The 20,138-nt window shown below is 39.1% G+C and overlaps 1 protein-coding gene across 3 annotated transcripts in view; it reads right to left on the reverse strand.

The window, feature by feature from the left end:
- Positions 1-1,220: 1,220 nt before the first annotated feature.
- SLC39A12 (solute carrier family 39 member 12) overlaps positions 1,221-20,138 on the reverse strand; it is a 36,854-nt gene continuing 17,936 nt past the window's right edge. The window contains exons 7-13 of one of the 3 annotated variants that reach the window (XM_039525116.1): positions 16,942-17,114; positions 15,084-15,236; positions 13,711-13,821; positions 11,379-11,439; positions 6,850-7,008; positions 4,586-4,773; positions 1,221-3,310 (exon numbers count right to left, since the gene is read on the reverse strand). In XM_039525116.1, the coding sequence (XP_039381050.1) occupies positions 3,182-3,310; positions 4,586-4,773; positions 6,850-7,008; positions 11,379-11,439; positions 13,711-13,821; positions 15,084-15,236; positions 16,942-17,114 (974 nt within the window). In that variant the 3' untranslated portion in view covers positions 1,221-3,181. The remainder of the gene's footprint in view (positions 3,311-4,585; positions 4,774-6,849; positions 7,009-11,378; positions 11,440-13,710; positions 13,822-15,083; positions 15,237-16,941; positions 17,115-20,138) is intronic. The other 2 variants (XM_039525118.1, XM_039525117.1) reach the window with 2 other exon arrangements.

A 20,138-nucleotide genomic window follows, 5' to 3' on the forward strand; every position in this document is an offset into this window, starting at 1 on the left:
TAGTTTGACCTCCTGCATAACACAGGCTAGAGAACCTCATCCAGTAATTTCTGCATCAAGTCCATAACATTTGTTTGAGCAATTGTGTATCTTTTAAAAGACTATGCAGTCTTGATTTAAGGACAACAAATGATAACGTTCTGCAGTATTTACTTGGGATTTGCCTTGATAGATGTTTTGACAGAAGTCAAGGGGGAAGAATATACTCTCTGTCAGTTTAAAAAGGGAGTAATAGAGAAGAATCTGACCCCTTAAATTCAATTGGAGTTTTGTTTGAGAAAGAACTATCTAAGGACTTCAGTATTGAGTCCATTAAAGACAATAAACATTGTCTTTGAGGAAGGTCTGCAGAATTTGAGCCAGACAAAACAGTCTCCATCCCTTGTGTAAGAAAAGAATGAATTCAGTTCCACCGTAGTTTTATACTCTCCCTTAAATGGAGGTGAAACAGGATTCTCTTATTTCTTTTTCAGTTCTTGGAGGTCACCTTGACAAAAAAAAGATAAGAGTAGAGTAATGTAAATGGTTCTTTTTTTTGATGAGACTGACTTATTGTAGATGTCTATGTGGCAAACTCCTATCAATCTATGCAGTATATTAATCATGACCAAGGAAAACTTACCCTTTTTTTTTAAAACTACAGTTTAGCATTCTACATCATAGTAATACTTCATCTTCAGTGTTTACTGAAATCCGCTGAAGTCTCCTTTGGTGTGAAAAAGATTATCGATGAAAGATCAGCCTTAATGAAATGGTGAGGTAGATCAGCTCTCTTGGGTACTACAGGTACCCAAATCCTCTTCTGTAGGCTTGTGATATAGTCAACAGTTGTGAAAATTGGTGACTGGTTTGCTCATCTACTGAAAATATCACAGTTATAGAATCTGAGTGACTACACCAGGTGACTACCCAGTATTCTGACAAATCAGATTTTGTGTTTGGTAGAGGATATGTAAATATGGCTGGTTGTTCAGTGAGACCAGGGTATTTGCCTTTTTTTTTAAAGTCAAAAGAGTATATTTTCTAAGCAAGTGCAGGTACATTTATATGCTCAAATCTTGCTAGCACACACAAGTACTTAAGCAAATATTATTATTTTATTTTGGAAAATATACTACAAAAATATAAACCTTGTTCTTTCCAGAAACTTTTTGACAACAGGTAGAAAAACATTTCATTATTCAACTTCAAACCATGATGCAAAATCTTGTTTAGTTGGTAGCTTTGCTTTCTTTGGTACTGAACAGCCTGCATGCACATACTCAAAATATAGTAGCTCTGCTCTTTGAAATAACAAATGTTTCCAATATTCACTTGGCCTTCCTGAAACAAGAATAGATTTTCTTACATCCAGCGGTGTCCTGAATTGACTGTCTGTTGAAGGTCATGAAGTGACTCAGCTGCATCACTAGCAGACGAAATATTGAGAGATCCATTTTTTGAAATCTCACCTTACTAAAATTAAACACAAACTCCTAGAAAATGTGAAGTGGGACAGAGAGCCATCAGTCACAGCTTCTCAATGAAATTGGAATCTCTCAAAGTTAATGTAACAGAATAGGCAGCATCAGAATCTTATGTCCCTTGAGCACAAGTGGTTCAGGACTAGCATGGGAGTCAGGACACCGGGGTGCTGTTCCCTGAACTGACAAAGACTTCCAGTGTGAACTTGTGTAGGTCACTCAGGGCCAGGTTTCTTAAAGATATTTAGGCACCTAAAGATGTAGATTAATTCCCAGCAGGATTTTCAAAAGTGCATAGATACGTAACACCCATTGAAATCAGTGCGAGTTAGGCATATGGGTGCTTTCAAAAATCCCATTTGGTGCCTGTCTGCATCCCTAGTAGCCTAAAATACTTTTAGAAATATTGTCCTTAGTCCCCCTGTACCTCAGTTCCCCATCTGCAAAGTGAGGATAACAGTACTTTCCTACTTCAGAGATGTTAGAACAAATACATGAAAAGACTGGGGGACACTCCGATACTATGGTAATGCAGGCCATATGAGTACCTAAGACAGAGAAAAGAAGAAAGATGTGCATTTGGTTGTACACAGAATACAATTTTGTTCAGTAACTGGCTCTCCCTCTTTCAGCAAATAAGAGAAATAAGAATTTTCAGTCAAAGAGCAAGTCTGTGATGTAGTTTACAGAAAAGAAATTAAATGCGGGAGGGAATCCTTATGCCAAATAAATTACAGACTTTAATTATAAAATACCTCACTGAAGTCACACAGCACCTCAGAGTCAGGCTGTTATTGTCAAAATTTGTTTAGGGTTTGATTCTCCAGTCCTTACTTAACTGAGTGGTCTACTCAGGGGAATAATCCCACTGAAGTCAATAGGGGCTACTTGCATAAAACCACTCGAGTGAGAGAGGGGTTGCTGGATCAATGTACATTTCAGACAGTAGGAACAGATTTTCATTAAAAGCATATTGTATTTGTATGAATAAACTACTTTCTGACTGATGATATTATCTAATGATCTGATTGGCTTCCATAGATGCCAATATGCATAACATACACATAATACAATGCAGACACGAATGGATATTCTGACATTGCTCAACTGTGTTCTAATATTGTCACAGGTTTTAACCCTTGTTTGCCAGAGTTTCCTGTGTGATAGTGGGCCAGCAAGACATGACAACAAAACTTTGTCAGTCAATCAGCAAGGTAGATAATGCACATTGTATTAGAATGAGATTGTGTGGTATTTAACTCAGTAAATCAGCTTGACTATACTTTTCAGTTTCATAGAAATTTATTCTTGGCATTAAGAGGTAACAAGATTTTATGCTTCAAACTCTTGAACTATGTTCCTTTTCAGTTGGATTACTGTATATAAAAACTTGTATTCTTTTCTTCAATCAGAGTAGCAGAGATCACTTGAAGCATTTAACTAGAATGGACACAATAAACTAAAGAGAAGCTCCTGTGAGTTTGATCATAAGAGTTTTGGTAAACTCAATAACAAATAAAACATCAATCTAAACATTCATGTTTTTAAAAAATTACAAAATCTGAACAATAAGTTAATAAAGTGAAATTGTTACCTACTTAACTTTAGATACAAAAATCCCACTGACTTAATTTTTAAATGACTATAGCGGGCATGAAAAAATGGAAATAATGCTATACAAATTGATGACTGATATTTAGAAATTTCCAGTAGAAACATTATATTTTAATTTTCTGTTCATATATAGCTAAAAGAAAGAGGCAAAGCCAACCTAATAGTAATCCAAGGTTCTGTAGGAGAAACATCAACCAGGGTCGCCGTGTCTGAATGTGAGTCATTTCAGGAAGCTAAAAAAAGAATAAGATACTAGAATGAAAGCCAGATATAGTCATCTCTGGGAAAAAAAGTCTTATGGGAAAACTTGACAAACTTCATATAAAAAGACTTAAATCCTGAGTTTCTGAATATAGTTGCAAATCTGTAGCACACACTGTATGTTATCACAACTATTCAAAGTGAAATATTTCAATTGATCTAATTCTATCATTGTGAATCTTTTACCAACATTAGAGAGAATTACCAAATGAGGATCCAAAATGTGTTAACTTCTCAATATTTTTAAAGAAACTTCATGTAAGGAAACACTTGGTAAAATTAGAGTTTCTTTTTTATGGGAATAAAGCAGTTTTGAATATTTTGTTTTTGTACTATATATAGGGACCAATCCTTCTCCCGCTGAAATTATTGGAAAAATTCCTATTGACTTGACCTTTAGTGGGTACATAAATTAAAAGCATAACCCATTAACTATGCTTTTAAAAATTACCTTTTATATTTTTCTCTGTAAGGTTTAGATCAGATACAAAGGCACCAAATGTTTAGTGTCAGATTAAAAGCTATTTACACACTGACTTTTCATCCTACATGACCTCTCGAATCACAATATTGAGGATAGTGTATCTTAATTGTATGTCCCACAATAGCCTGTGAAAATACTTGTCTCTGAGCCTGATGCATGCCATTCAGCTTTTTTATTATTATTTTCATGTAACAGTATCATATGGATCTCTTCTTATCAACCTCTTATGTGTAGGTCCGAATCAACATTTGAACATAAATCTAGAGTCATGGTATTTTACTGTATTTACATGGGTTTTTATTTGTTGTTATATGCTTCAAAACTTGATAAAAATATTTAAACGAAAGATGGGCCAAAATCAAAACCCTATCTCAAAATTTTGGCTCTAAATTCAAGTTCTGAATCTCAATAAAGAGCAAAACCAAAAGCCCTGGATCTTAATATTTAAAACACTTCGGTTCAAATTTTGAACCAGAATTGGAACTATTCTGTACTCTTTCCTGGACTATAAAGTGTAGATCCCTCAATTTCATCTAATTTCTTACTCTTTATAGCCTTTATTTTCCCCTTTTTCTTATTTATCATGTTTATTACATTAGTGGCTAGGCACCAACCATAAATGGGGTCTTATTGTGCAAGGCATTGTACAAACACAGGGAAGAAAACCATCCCTGACCAAGGAGGTTACAGTCCTTTCTTATATTCCTTTATGACATGACTGTTTTCAAAAGAAAAATGTAATAGAAGAGACTGCAGTGCTCACCATTTCTGCTAATGATAAATACAAGAACATTCCGGCTGTGACGGTAAAAATCCAGTTCTGAACACAGGAGTCAGTTGATACTGAAAGGCCAATGTAAAGCCCTATGAAGGCAGTTAGAGCACTTATAAAATTCATTAATAATGCAATTTTTGTGGAGAGACCTGTACTTAACAGCACAGCAAAATCACCTGCATAGAGAAAATAGAGAAAAAAAAGATATTATTTAGCTGATAAAGCATTTTCAAGATTACATGGCAGGCAGTAGGATATCAATGATAATAGTTTAGATAGCATTACACACACACACACACACAGAGTATTGGATGCTGGAGGGTTGCCCTTACATTTCTGTAGAAATGATTGTAAATTTGTGCAGCTAGCAGGAAGTTACATATCCAGTCATATTTGTTCAGTTGTTCCTAAAGATAGCATACAGTATACAGGGAGGACTCTCCACTAGTTCTCAATGTTCTGTGACATTTCCAACTTTGATACATGCAAACGTGAAGTCACATGCTTTCCCAGAGTTTCTAAATCTTTCTTGATTGGGAACTTGCCAGTAGAAATCATGTGATTATGTCTTTAACATGGTCTTTGGATCTCTATTTACAGGTGCTGTGTGTCAGAAAGAGAAACACAGTGGCTGATTCTGATCTCAGGAGCACAGGTTTTACACTTGTGTAATTTCCTACTTTTCAGTGGAGTTACTCCTAATTTTCTTCCTTGGTCTAAGCTGGATCAGAATCAGCCCTCAAGAAGCTTCTCTTGTAGAAAAACCCACTGCATGACAAATACATTGCACAAGTATCTGAGCACCAGATTCTGATCTCACACCAGTTTTACACTGGTGTAACTCCACTGGGCCAGCTGGTCTGATACCAGTATCAGCCATTCAATATTTTTGTCAGATTTTTTTGTTTTTATAAACTTGCCTGTTTTCCAGGAATCCCCAGCCACACACACACAGATTTTGGTAAATTATTCATATGTCCAACATTTGAGTTGTAAATCCATAAGAAAATAAACAAATCCAACATTCTGATCCACCTACCACCATATGTATGTATGTCAATGCAATGCCAAGTCTCAAAGTTCTGAAAAGACGTAGTATGAGGAAACAATGGAGAAAAAGGGAAAATTTAGCTCCAATGAAACTGTTATTTTATCTTGCTGGCCTGTCTGCTAGTAAGAGAAGCTAGGTGAGGTAATGTCTGTTATTGGACCAACTTCTCTTGGTGAAAGACGCAAGCTTTTGAACTAAACATAGAAAGAAGATCTGAAAAAGAGCTATCTGCTAGAAAAACAGTTCATTTATTTGTCATCACTGGTACCAGATATTTTGTTCACTAAGGATTTGATTCTCTAGAGTTCAGAAGTTTGATTCTCTACAGTGCAGAAGTTTGATTCTCTACAGTGCAGAAGTGGAGTGTTGCGCATACATGTGCAATGTCAAAGGTAATAAGCAGGAAGAGCAGTGCCAGAAACCCATCCTCAATACTGAGAGCACTGCTCTCTGGTCACATTAAATTACTCCTAATGGCAGGAGTAAGACCAACGTGTGTGGGGGAGTTGGTAAGTGTCTCATTTAACCCCATATTTCCTCAGACATGCCTATTCTGCATCCACATCTCACCATTTTTTTTGCCCACGTGCTTGAGAATAAGGGAACAGGGGGCAATTCCACTGTGTGGAGGATTATGCCTATGTGCTCATGCGTAGTCTCCATTCACATTTGCTCTAGAGCGCAGCATCGCTGGGATCCCTGCTGTGCACTATGAAAGGACTTTAAAGATCAGGGCTTGTGCTGTCCTTATTTATTCTTTCCTTTCCTTTAGGCTGAAACAAATTTAACGTGTAGTGGAAAGAACATCCTGTGCCCAATTAGGGAGCTATCCTGTGAGGGGCAGGGAGCAGAGTGATGTCAGCAGTGCTTCAATCAAAAATAACATGCCGGAAAATTTGTGCTACGAACCATAGCATATGCACTGGATGTGCCAACCCCATCCTCACCAGCTGACAGACCATGCATGCTTGGGGATGTGGCTTGGAGCAGTAACCAAGCACTAGGGAGAGCTCCTGTTCTACTGCTTATGCAGGGGATGGGATGAAGGGAGCTACACGCCCTCTTTACCCCACCCACTCAGTGCATTCGTGTTAGAACAGGGCAGGATCTAGCCTTAAATGTTTCTGTAAATCCAAAAACACAGAGCCGTAGCTCCTTTACTTGAGACATTTAGGAAAAATGTGTATTTATATTTGCTTACCCATTTCATGGGGAATTTCATGGCATAAGATAGCAATCGTCGTCGTAACACCCGTTTCTGTTGAGGATGAAAATGCTGCTCCTATTACCAGGCCATCGGCAAAATTGTGAAGACTGTCACCCACCAAAACCATTATTGCCAACAAACTAATTCCTTTGCCTAGGGAACAAAGTCAAAAGTACAAGGAAAAACATGTCTTCCTAGGCTTTAGGTTTCCTACAAACATTTTTTCCCCAATGGATTAAAGTTTTTGTGTTGCAAAAAGCCAACACAAGCGGAGGATTATACAACCTACCCAATTTGTTCTTATTACAGAGGTTTCAAGATTTTCAGTATGAGAAAATAGTTAATAGAATAGTTCAGGGATGCAAACACTAGGAAGTAGCTTCCTTTGAGCCTTTTCTACTAGGTAGATTGTTGAGACAAAAAGTTGGTCTGAGTCCAGTTGAGTACGTTACCTTCAGTGCATCTCATACAGCTTACCCTGGGCTGCTAAAGCTCATATTTGCCCTCCCCCTCCCAACTCAAATTGTTTCTGTCTTAAAAGGTAGGCATTTATACACTGGGGGGTCAGAGAGTTGCACATCTATAAGTAAGAGAAGAATTTGGCCTTGTCAAGAGACCAGATCTTAGGCAGTCCGGCAGAGGGGTTGGAGCAAGAGTAGGAGTCCAAAATGCCAGAACCAAGGTTCAAGACCAGAATCAGGATCAGAACCATAGTCAGACTCCAAATGCAAGAGCCAAAGGTCAAGACAGAGTCAGAGCTGGAAATCAGAGTCAAGGGTCAGAACCAGATTACCTGGAGTCAGGGAAAGCACAAGCAAGGCTGGTTCCAAGGTGAGCACAAGGTGGGAACAGGACTGAAACAAGGCCAGGTGCAGGGCAGGGCCAAGGCTATGGGCAGGGCAGAAGCAGATCTTGGAGAAAGGTGAGCACAGGGAGGCAGAGAATCTGCAGGCATGTGAATTGAGCAGCCTGTGAGCTACCACTGCCACTGAGCCTAAGGGCAGGTCTACTAGCTTCCTCAGTCAATCAGGTGGGCCATCAACAGACTGAGAAGGTGCATCTGCATGGCCTTATCCCTGCTAGGCTCATGTAAATGATACTTTTAGTGTCTTGAACAAGGGGAAAATTATGTTTTCACGTTCTCATCTTTAAGCATAGTATTTCACAGGAGATAGAATCCAAAATGTAATCAACCTCAAATCATCATCACTGATATAATGTCACATCATACTCAATTCTGACCTTTGTTCTAATCAATTAATAGCTGTTTTGTTCATTCCTAGCACTCCTGTCTGTAACATCACTCATGAATACAGATAGCTGTTTTTCTTTCCATGACCTCCCTTTAGCATTGAAGCTCATATTGCTTGTGTGCGATGGGGCACTGAAACCAAGTGATCTTGCAGCTTGCATGTTGAAATACAGTTAAACAATATTGGGCAAATCCTCTTCCCAGCAGCTGGCCTGCATGAGGGAAGGAACCATCTCCTGCAGCTGCAGAACTGCTACATGGAGGTTACTCCAGCTCAATGGTGAGTGGACTTTGCAATCCATACTTGGCTCCCCATGTCCTGCACCTCCCTTGGTACATACATTCTGCCCAATTGACTACAATGCATATCTGCATGCCTCCAGGGAATCTTGCCTACTGCCCCTCCACTCTGCCAATAGAGTGGAACTCTACTGATTCAGTCCCACTGCCAACACCTGCCTCTTTAATATATGGAGATATACCTATCTCATAGAACTGGAAGGGACCTGGAAAGGTCATTGAATCCATCCCCCTGCCTTTGCTAGCAGGACCAAGTACTGATTTTGCCCCGGCCTACTCAAGGATTGAGCTCGCAACCCTGGGTTTAGCAGACCAAGGCTCAAACCACTGAACTATCCCCAGGGGCGGCTCTAGAAATGACGCTGCCCCAAGAGCGCCGCGCGCGCGCCGCCCCCGCCCGTCTCCGGCCCGCCTTCCCTCTTCGCTCTGAGCTCTCCTGCCGACGCTGGGCGTGCAGGTCCCGGTCACGACGGAGGCCGGGCAGCCGACGCGCGGTCTGCGGCGGAGCTCAACCGAGCCGCGGGAAGAGTGACTATCCCCCCGAGCTATCCCTCTGTAGCTGTCAAGGCAGTGGCAGGGTTTGCCTCTATAAACTCGTCTATTTCCTGACTCTTCCTTCCCCTCCAGCTACCGCATGACAACCTGGAGATGTAATGTGGCATTCCACAGACCTCACTGAATGTTGTTATGAGGTTTTACTGCAGTGGCATTTTTGTAGAGGAGACTGTTTTTAAGGAGATGGGAGAGATGTTTTTCTTACGTAAACTGGCTAGAACTGAAGCCTTCAAAACTATTATAAAAGAAAACACACAGAAAATAAAGTCCTACAACTGTATTCAGAAAATCCTCTCCAGTTGCCTGGAAGCTCTGGGGATTCAGTAATATTGGCAGGCTTGGTAGATTTTCCTGCCAGCTCACAGAGCCAGACGTGCCTGTCCCCAGCTTGCATAGCTCTTTCTAAACACTATAGGCAGTTTATACTCAATAGTGCAGGACAAGAATTACATAGAAATAACAGATTGCTGCACTACATTAAGTTTGTGATTTGTAATATGCACTGGCTAGGGTGAAATTGTGGCTCGGCACAAGATGTTATTAGCCTGTTTTATTTAAGTAACAGTTGTTGAAAAAAACATACTATAATGGCTGGAACTCATTCCAGCCTATTATCTATAATATAAAATGGGAGCCAGGTTAACTTTATGAAGTGCTAGGCATTTTAAAGCTTGTGCAAATGTAACCTATATGAACACACTTGACTGAAATTTAAGTAAATACATACACGAAAAAATTGGAGTGCTTTTAACCTCATTTATTTTAGTTCTATTTTAAATCTAAATCGTGTTATTAGCAATTATGTCAATGCACTTTTCTGCTGTGACTGTAAAACTTCTTATAGTACCTCTTAGAAAATGAGTATTTGGATACAAATTCTTCTTTGAACAACGTTGCATTTAACATGCAAATTTCAATTGATTCTTTGCATAAAACCAGGGATTGGAATTTTGCTCTTTAATTTTCATAGAGCTACTGGTGGGTAGCATTTCTACTACAGATCACACTTCTGAAGTTCTAACAAGGTAATGGCTTAACCCTTACATTTGCTCATGCATAGGGCTCTAGTTCAATGTTTTCAGGGCTAACACTAAGTGCCTATAGGACTTCTGGTTAGTCTAATGTGAATCAGGAAATACAATTACAAAGTGATAATATGGGTTGTTGATATTAATAGAAGGGATCATGATAAAAAAAATCAGTACAAAACCTTTGAAAGTTAGTTATTTTTCAAAACATACTTTCAGTCAACTATTACTCCTAACCTTCTAATGCAGAGAAGAATTGATAGTTATGTCCAAAATATGAAATCAAACAGAGAATACTGATAAAGAGATAATTGGGAAATTTTCCCAAATACAGGCATGCTGTACTTGGAGCAGATAATCTTGACCTTGTGTGGAACATGTTTTAGATGATTAGTAGAGAGTGATGACTGAACAGCACTGAACCATTGACAGATGGAGTAGATAGTGACAGTGAAACTGGGACTAGATTGTATGCTGAAGAGAAGGTCAGATTCAAGCAATGGAAATCCAGTTTTCCAAAAATGAGATCTATGCCCTAAAATGGAAATGAATTCCACAGTATCAGAGAATAACACTAAAGGGCTGGCAGAAGACAGTGAGACTACCAAGAATTCAGGGTCATGTCCTGAAATTAATTGTCACTGGACAAAGGGGAGTAGAATAAGATAAATATATAGATTTTAGGTAAAATGCTATTTCCCAGTAGCACTCCTGCTGCTCTGTTGAATTCAACAGGGTTACATGCGTGCAATCAAGAGTAGAATTAGGTCCACATCATTTTTTCTTATTTCTTAAATTAAGGAAAAGCAGAGCAGAGAAGTAAAAACTATTTCAAAATTATTTAATGGGATATCAGTTCAGTCTAAAGCTACTGATAGACTGAGAAGTATTTTGAGCCCAGAGTCCCATATAAGGAACAAGTCACCACTGATTTTAATAACCATGATTTCATTACCATAAAGGAGACAGAAAGAGTCAGAAGGGAAATTATAGTGTGGTGAGATAGCCAGAAAATGAGAAGTGATGACAATTTCAATACCTTTGCAATAAGGAAAGGCCCAAGCAAGGTCTACAATTATAAAAAGATGTTTGGTGGTAAAATGTGGGGGTTTCCCTTTAAGTAAAGGGCTTCAGTAAAGTAGTTTGCAAGGGTGGGTAAACAAATGTTGAAGCAAGGACAGTATAAGATTAATGAACTTTACAGTTATGGGTCTGGTTGGCTGGAAACAGGTCTTTAAGCAGAGATTTAATTATGTAGCCAGGCAGAATCAGACATGGTGACGTAATACATAGAAAACACAGAGCTGAGCCTGTTTCACACTTTCAATCCCATCTCAGGCCTTAAGGTTTTTTTATGCTGCTTGTTTAATCTTTTTATCAATACTTACTCTTGCTGCTTGTCGCCTTGCTGTCTGGAGGAATTTCAGACTCAGAGTCTTCGGGACTTCTCTAATTAAAAGGAAAGATATTGGGTCATCATAGAGGGATTGTTTTCATCTGCTGTTATTAAATAGTGAAAACTTAAATAGATTCACTGTTCATTAAAGGAAAAGTTAGCTGCTGCCATTTACAATATATACTATTATCATCATCAGAATTATTTACTGAACTCCACGCACAAGAGAGATTGTCCTTGCCCCCAGGAGCTTACAGTCTAATTTAGACCCAAACAAAAACAATTCAGTAGCATTGTAGTGCCCTGAGAAAAACACATTTCAGAGATGAAACAAACTTTTGAGCTGGAAATGCAGAGCTGAAAAACGATTAAGTTATAATTCAGCATTTTGGTACAGTTTCTCATGGGATAATGGGTTTTGTTGCATCTTGAAAGAAAAATGGTGAAGATTGGAGTCCATAACTAAGGGCTTGTCTACACTACACATGAGGCATATGAATTTTTCACACTCCTGAGTGATGTAGAAAGTTTTAGGTGTAGGTGTAGTTTCTCTGTGAAATTGCAAGATTTGAGGAGATGAAAAAAATACATAGCAACCAGGCAGATATTGAGATGCTTGCCATGTGGATATTGAGACAGTAGGTAGCAAAAATGTGCACACATGATCAGGTAACAAAGATCCCTGATTTTAGTACTTTATTCCCTCTGCCAGCCCTTCCTCACATACTTCTTCCCGTCCCATTTCTCCCTTCTATCCTTCAAAATGTGCTAATAGGGCTGTTTGAGATTAGGGTGACCAGACAGCAAATGTGAAAAATCGGGACTGGGGTGGGGTAATAGGAGCCTATATAAGAAAAAGACCCAAAATCGGGACTGTCCCTGTAAAACTGGGACATCTGGTCATCCTATTTGAGATGCAAATAAAAAAGTCCCTCATATCTAATTCATTAATTGCATCAGAATTGTAGTACAGCACATTTTATTTCATCAGCATTCACATTCACTGCTAGAGCATCCTGACCCCTTCCAAAAAAACAATAAAAGCAGAGATAAAATGATTAGTGAGAAGTGATGTATATCTCCTTCACAGTGGCATTGTGTCACTTTGTCAGCCTTTGTCTAGACAGGGGATTTGACTTCCTTATCCACCCATTCATTGATTTACAGACTTCTATCAGATCTCCCCCTTAGTCATCTCTTTTCCAAGCTAAAAAGTCCCAGTCTTTTTAATATTTCCTCATAGTCAGCCAGTGTTTTGTCTCATTGTTACCCATATGATCCTGAAAAAAATGGGTACGTCTCATTCAAACAAGCCAAGCCACACTAGTTCATATTATCAATATGTAACTTTAGGATGATCTTTCAGTTTGCCAGCTGAAAGGAATGATTGATTACTTAATGAAGGAACAGGAAGTGACCATATGGGGTCAAAATTTATTAAATTATCTTCACTGGTCTGCTTACAGGCATTCAGTCAACAGTTCCCAAACTGTGTTCTGTGAACCAATACTGGCTCATATTGCTCTTGTTGATAACCATCTCTTCATTAAATGTGGACCATAATATGGGAAAGTTTGAGATTCTCTGACTAAAATAACAAGACTACAATTAGCATATCCTGAAACTACATATAATACGAAGAACAAACTGTGCTTCCAAAAATGCCAAAACCTATCAATTTAAGTAGTTGAGTATGTGTGTATGTGTGTGTGTGTGTGTGTATCTATCAAACATCTTGCTTGGGCACTCTCCATAGATCTAATGGGAACCTACAGAATTTCTAATGGGAAAGCACTATTTTCAGCCCATCTGGTTTTGTTTACATATTATTCATGTTAATGGAAAAATGACTGCATATAGCCCAAGTTTTCAGCTGGTAACTAATTTATACACTATAATCTCTTTGGACACTATCTTGCAGTCCTTACTCCAACTTGAAGATTGAAGGGAGTATTGCCGGTATAAGGACTGAAGCATCTGGCTCCTCAGAGATGTGATTTACATTGGAAAACCAGGAAGAAAGTAGATGTTTTAAAAATCTTCTAGGGAAGTGGCATATATGGAGGTTTATTACATCGACCTGACATATATTGATAGATTGGCTTTGCAAATATTTGTGAATAAAATATGTCTGAAAATGCTTATTGTGGTCTAACAAATTTACAGATTTCTGACAATACATTTTTTTTTGAGGTCATGGAGTAAGGCAAAAATCAATAAACACTATAAATATTATTCAGTTATGAAGTTAATTGGGTTTATTTTTTGAAACACAGAGAAAGAAGGAAATCAAGTTAGTAAAGCATTTCATATCAGTAACCTACCAACTGTATGGTTGAAGTAGTTTTGCCTCTGCCTGAATGGTCATTTAATTCAGATTCCACTGGAAGATCATGGGAATGCCCCAAGTGCCCATTAACTAATGAAAGGCCCTGCTGGATGAAGATGCTTTGCAATTAGTTCTGAAGCCAGATGAACACAGGTGCAGCCTCTGTCAGTTTCATGTTCAGATATAGCTTTTATTTGACCTATGAAAGTTGTTGACTTGAGAATAAAAACAATTGAAAAGAATGCTAGCTGTGATAAACATTTGTTAATGCCTTTTTAGCTCAGAAAACTGCAAACTGAACTAGAAAAATCTGTGAGAACCAGAGGGTATTATAGGAAATTATTTTTTTAAAGCTGAAGTTTAGAGTTACAAGCTGGGATAAACAAATTATTTAATGTTTAGTGTTCAGATGGCCCTCAACCGAATGGGTTTATTAAAGTTTTGTAAAAAAAATTATAAAGTCCCTTTCTCTTTATTCATTATTCTTTATATAGTAGATTTCAACTTCGCTCTTAACATCTTAAAAGCAAACCCACATAATATAGTTAGCAAAATATTCACATTCCATTCATTTTACATAATTTTTATTACTCAATCCTGTATTCCTCAAAGGTAGTAGGTATTTTGGGTGTATGAAGAATACAGGATTGGGACCCAGATATCTAAATTAGGCCTCTGATTAAGCATCCTTTGTAAAACAGCAGCAGCAAATGCCATTTGAAGTGGCATTAAGAGAGCCTCCCATACTCAGAGACTTAATGAAGCATCACATTTTGTGCTACATTATATCTGGTACATAATGACATTTTCAAACACAAGGCACACTGAGATTAAAATAATAGAATTACTGAGAGTAGAGCAGCCAACAAGGAGACAGTACCCATATAATGCAGGAGCCTACGGAGCTCAACATTTATACTAATTTTCAAAATCCTTTGGGGTAGAAAATTATAAGCAATTTGGTAAATTTTAAAGTATAATTCTTTAAAGTGTCATTTTAAAAAGCCTGGATAACATGTGAGTCTTTGAGCTCTTCAAACAATGCCTAGGAAAAGAAACTCTCATTACTCTTTCAAAGAGAGACATGCTCTTTACCTGTTCCCATGCCAGCCACGGAAGTCTGCTTATAGAATACAATAATTAAAATAACTGGCCTTTTTACAGTTCAACACATCAAACCTATGCAACAAAACAGAATGGTACAAAGCAAAATCAGTCTGATGGGAGCAATTTGGGAAGAGGCAGTTTATGCTTCATTTCACTTCTAAGCAAGGCAATTATTTTTCCAAAAGCTTTTTAAAATTTACTGTGCAGTTTATAATCTCAAAAACAAAAAGGATTTTAAAAGGGGTAAAAAGAAAGTTCTACCTGATCATTTGGTGATACCAAAAGAAAGAAACATTTTTCTATCAGAAAAAATCCATGAATTCCTCCAATCATTCCCAACATTTTCCAAACATATTCTTTCCCTTCATAGATGTGTTCCATCTCCTGAGCTTCATGTTTATGTAAACCAAGAATCTAGATAAAGAGGTGAAATAAAAGGGGAAAAATTGTTTTGACTTTTGCTAGAGTAAGCTATAATAGCTTTATCCCTCAACTTTCCTTTTATTACCACTCTCAAGACTTTAATTGTATTTTAAGTTGCTGTGCTGGAAAACCAGTATAGATTAATGAAATTAATTATTAATAGCCTCCATTATGCTTCTGTCATCTCTTCCCAGTAAAAGTAATATTATTTCTAAAGGCAGATTTAATTGTATTGACAAGAGGATTTTCCTTTGTATATTTTGTTTAGATTTTTACAGTTTAAAAAATTGTTCGGATCATCTTCAAAAGTCAAATTCATGCTGAAAATAATCAATTAACCCTTCTGCTTATGGTCTTTGCTCCAGTTTCTATGCTGTGAAAGAACATAATAACCTTCCTTGGAGGTGTTCTGACTTCATTTGAAAGCTGGCACTTTAAAAGAGATACATACTGGACACAGCACTTTAAAAGTTGAGGGGGAGAATTTCAGAAGCACACATGGGATTTAGGAGCACAAATTCTACTGACTTTTAATGAGACCTAGTGCTCCTAAATCCTTTTGGTGCTTTTGAAAATCTCTCCCAGCTCTAGTTCCAGAAATATAACTGGTTTTGATGGCCTTTCCCATTTTTAGTTATATGGAATACCTCAAAGAACTTTTACTATCTCTTAAACCAGAATGAACATTTTAAGATGGAGAAGCGTCAGAAATGTGTTTTGCCCAACTTACCAAGTAAATGAAATTGTTAAACCCCTTTTGTTAGAACCCTTCAGTTACTTATTCTGAGTTGTGCAATACAGAGAAAAAACAGAAAAACCAAATGAATAACTAATCAAAAGCTTGTCTTTTCTTTTACACTGTCATGTATGTAAAATAGATGTTGTGAATGTAAAAGAAAATCCTACCACTGAGGTGTTTTTACTGCAGTTCATGACAGCAGAACTATATGTCTCTGAAAGCCCCTGGAACTTTAGAACAACTTGGGTCTGGGGCTGCTGATGCTCAGGGAAAACTTTGAACAGCATTCTCCTGAATCAGTTCTCCTTACATGACCTGCCTTAAGCATATGTGGAGTGTGCAGCTTGCATAAGGCCCTGTATTTTCTATGGGTTCTGTGCTACAGAACTCTATTCCAACAACCCTGGGAGCGGGGGAGGGAGGCCTGGCAGTCCAGCCTCCCTGACTACACCAGCTGAGAAAAGTCATTGGCACTTGCCACTGACAAGTGACCACAAGCCAACTACCTACCAGCCTGCTCCTGATTGTTCCCTAGCCCAGCTGAGTGGGTGACTAAAGCATGCCTGAGACCTTATCCATTGGCTTCACACAGAGCCCCACACAAACCTAGAGCTAGCCCTGTCTTACCTGTTTTTCATATATTCCCCCCCACATTTCTTTTAATCACTGAGTACCTATATATTAAAACAGTACTTGTGTTTCTTCATTCTTTGGCTTCTGCTTCTTTATTTCCCAACCTGAAATCTCTTTCTGATTTTACACCGCCCCTAGTATAACTAGAATGCTGGCCCTCTGGTTCTCAGATCTCATGGACAGCTTTATTTTTTAAAGTTGAGAGCACCTGAGCTCCTGTCAATCAGTGTTGCGGGAGAATCAAAGGAATGCAGCTTCACTAGATATGCATTTCTTTATATATATAGGAACATTTCATGTTGAAAATACAAACCATCATGTTACCTGTGGAATAAGATGTAGCAGAGCATCTCCAGAGAGAGTCCCAACAGCTAAACCCACAAACAGCTGTAAAATGAGTGTATAGATTTCTTGACAGGAGCTGAAGAAAATGAGGGTTGTACCAAACATAGATCCAATAGTAATAAGTAAAACTGCAACCGTGCTGTAGCCATACTCTGTGGAAAAGGAATTAAAATAAAACCAAGTCCAGCTTTAACAATTACTTGAGACCCTATATTCTGAACTGTGGGAATAAACAGGAGGGAAATTCTTGAGTTGTACCACATTCTTTTATTATATATAAGGGACAGGCAGCATAACAGAAGGAAGAGGGGGTTCAAGGTCTGCAAAGTGTACACAGTGTACTTAGATTTCCAGAAAGCCTTTGACAAGGTCCCTCACCAAAGGCTCTTACGTAAATTAAGCTGTCATGGGATAAAAGGGAACTGATTAAAAGACAGGGAACAAAGGGTAGGAATTAATGGTAAATTCTCAGAATGGAGAAGGGTAACTAGTGGTGTTTCCCATGGGTCAGTCCTCGGACCAACCCTATTCAACTTATTCATAAATGATCTGGAGAAAGGGGTAAACAGTGAGGTGGCAAAGTTTGCAGATGATACTAAACTGCTCAAGATAGTTAAGACCAAAGCAGACTGTGACGAACTTCAAAAAGATCTCACAAAACTAAGTGATTGGGCAACAAAATGGCAAATGAAATTTAATGTGGATAAATGTAAAGTAATGCACATTGGAAAAAATAACCCCAACTATACATACAATATGATGGGGCTAATTTAGCTACAACGAGTCAGGAAAAAGATCTTGGAGTCATTGTGGACAGTTCTCTGAAGATGTCCACAGTGTGTAGCGGCGGTCAAAAAAGCAAACAGGATGTTAGGAATCATTAAAAAGGGGCTAGAGAATAAGACAGAGAATATATTATTGCCCTTATATAAATCCATGGTACGCCCACATCTCGAATACTGTGTACAGATGTGGTCTCCTCATCTCAAAAAAGATATTCTAGCACTAGAAAAGGTTCAGAAAAGAGCAACTAAAATGATTAGGGGTTTGGAGAGGGTCCCATATGAGGAAAGATTAAAGAGGCTAGGACTCTTCAACTTGGAAAAGAGGAGACTAAGGGGTGATATGATAGAAGTATATAAAATCATGAGTGATGTGGAAAAAGTGGATAGGGAAAAGTTATTTACTTATTCCCATAATACAAGAACTAGGGGTCACCAAATGAAATTAATAGGCAGAAGGTTTAAAACAAATAAAAGGAAGTTCTTCACGCAGCGCACAGTCAACTTGTGGAACTCCTTACCTGAGGAGGTTGTGAAGGCTAGGACTATAACAACGTTTAAAAGAGAACTGGATAAATTCATGGAGGTGAAGTCCATAAATGGCTATTAGCCAGGATGGGTAAGGAATGGTGTCCCTAGCCTCTGTTTGTCAGAGGATGGAGATGGATGGCAGGAGAGAGATCACTTGATCATTGCCTGTTAGGTTCACTCTCTCTGGGGCACCTGGCATTGGCCACTGTCAGTAGTCAGGATACTGGGCTAGATGGACCTTTGGTCTGACCTGGTATGGCCGTTTTTATGTTCTAAAGCATTCATTGGCCAAGGACCTGCAGGTAAAAAAGCTGAATCCACTGGATTTCATGCCTTAAAGAGATAAATATGCTCTTAGTAGACAGCTCATAGGCCTCCTGTGAACACATCACTCCTACTGTTCCAAATTGTATTTGTTGTGTGGTGTGGACACACTTCCTTTAGGGATGAGATCAGGAGTAATAACCTCTTTTTCCTAATTCAGCAGAGTGATTGGGAGGTTACCCACATGTATGTGCTTACATTTTCAAGCTGCTGTACAACATGAACTAACTAATACATACCACACCCTTCACCCTTGTGAGGTAGGTAAGTCACAAAATGGGGAACAGACACAAAGAAATTAAAGACAAAATATTCAAAAGTGTCCACTAATTTGGGTGCATCAAGTTTTTTTTATGCACCAGGAGCAGAAAGTGCTCAGCACCTCAGAACATTGGATCCTAGGTAACACCAGTTACACACCCAAACACTAAGGCACCCTACATTAGCAGACACTTTTGAAAACTTAGGCCTCAGTGACTTACCCAAGACCATCCACAGAGGCGGCTCCAGGCACCAGCACAGCAAGCACGTGCCTGGGGCGGCAAGCCGCGGGGGGCGGCCTGCCGGTTGCTGTGAGGGCAGCCAGCAGGCAGCTTTTGGCGGCATGCCTGAGGAAGGTCCGCCAGTCCCACGGCTTCAGGGGCAATTAGGCGGCGGGGACACTGATGGCGCGGCACCAGTGGACGTCCCACAGGTGTGTCGCTGAATCCGTGTGATCAGCGGACCGCCTGCAGGCACGCCACCGAAAGCCGCCTGCCTGCCATGCTTGGGGTGGCAAAAAACATAGAGCTGCCCCTGACCACCCAGCAACTAACTGAAAAATCTGGGAATGAAACTCAGGTCATTAGGCTACTTTTGTCTTACATCAGGTCATTTGCCTGTCTTCTCTTTTGGGAGACTCCTCAAATGTAGGCCTTAATCCTGCAAAGAGACCTATGTGGTCATAAAGGCCTTCATCTCTCACACATGGTCTCTTTCACTCCAAAGAGATCACCATTAGAGGAGGAAGGATGATCTGGTGGTTTGGATGCTTGCCTGAGCTTTAAAAGACTCTTGTTCAATTCCCAGCTGTGTGAAAGACTTCCTGTGTGGCCTTAGCAAGTCAGTTAGCCTCTCTGTGCCTTGGTATCCCAGCTGTAAAATGGGGATGATGGTACTTCACTACCTCATGGAGATGTTTTGAGGATGAATACTTGGAAGAGTGTGAGACACTACGGTAACAGGGGCTTGAAGAAAATAAATAACTCTTTTTGGGGAGTCTCAGTACCTCTTGCTACTTTGTAGGTTCCTGTCTCCTTTGAGTACTAGTGGGATGTCTACAAACCTCCTTCCAGCCAATTATCTACCATGTTGTTTAATCAATGCACACGGACAGTACAAATATACAATGTGGAACTGTGGTTCAGTCCATTCCCAGCAGCCGCCTAATTAATCCAGTTTAAGAACCTAAGAATGGCCATACTGGGTCAGACCAGCGGTCCATCTAGCTCAGTATCCTGTCTTCCCACAGCAGCCACTGCCAGGTGCTTCGAGGGAATG

This window comes from Mauremys reevesii, linkage group 2 (assembly GCF_016161935.1).
Source record: "Mauremys reevesii isolate NIE-2019 linkage group 2, ASM1616193v1, whole genome shotgun sequence".
Classification (NCBI taxonomy): domain Eukaryota; kingdom Metazoa; phylum Chordata; order Testudines; family Geoemydidae; genus Mauremys; species Mauremys reevesii.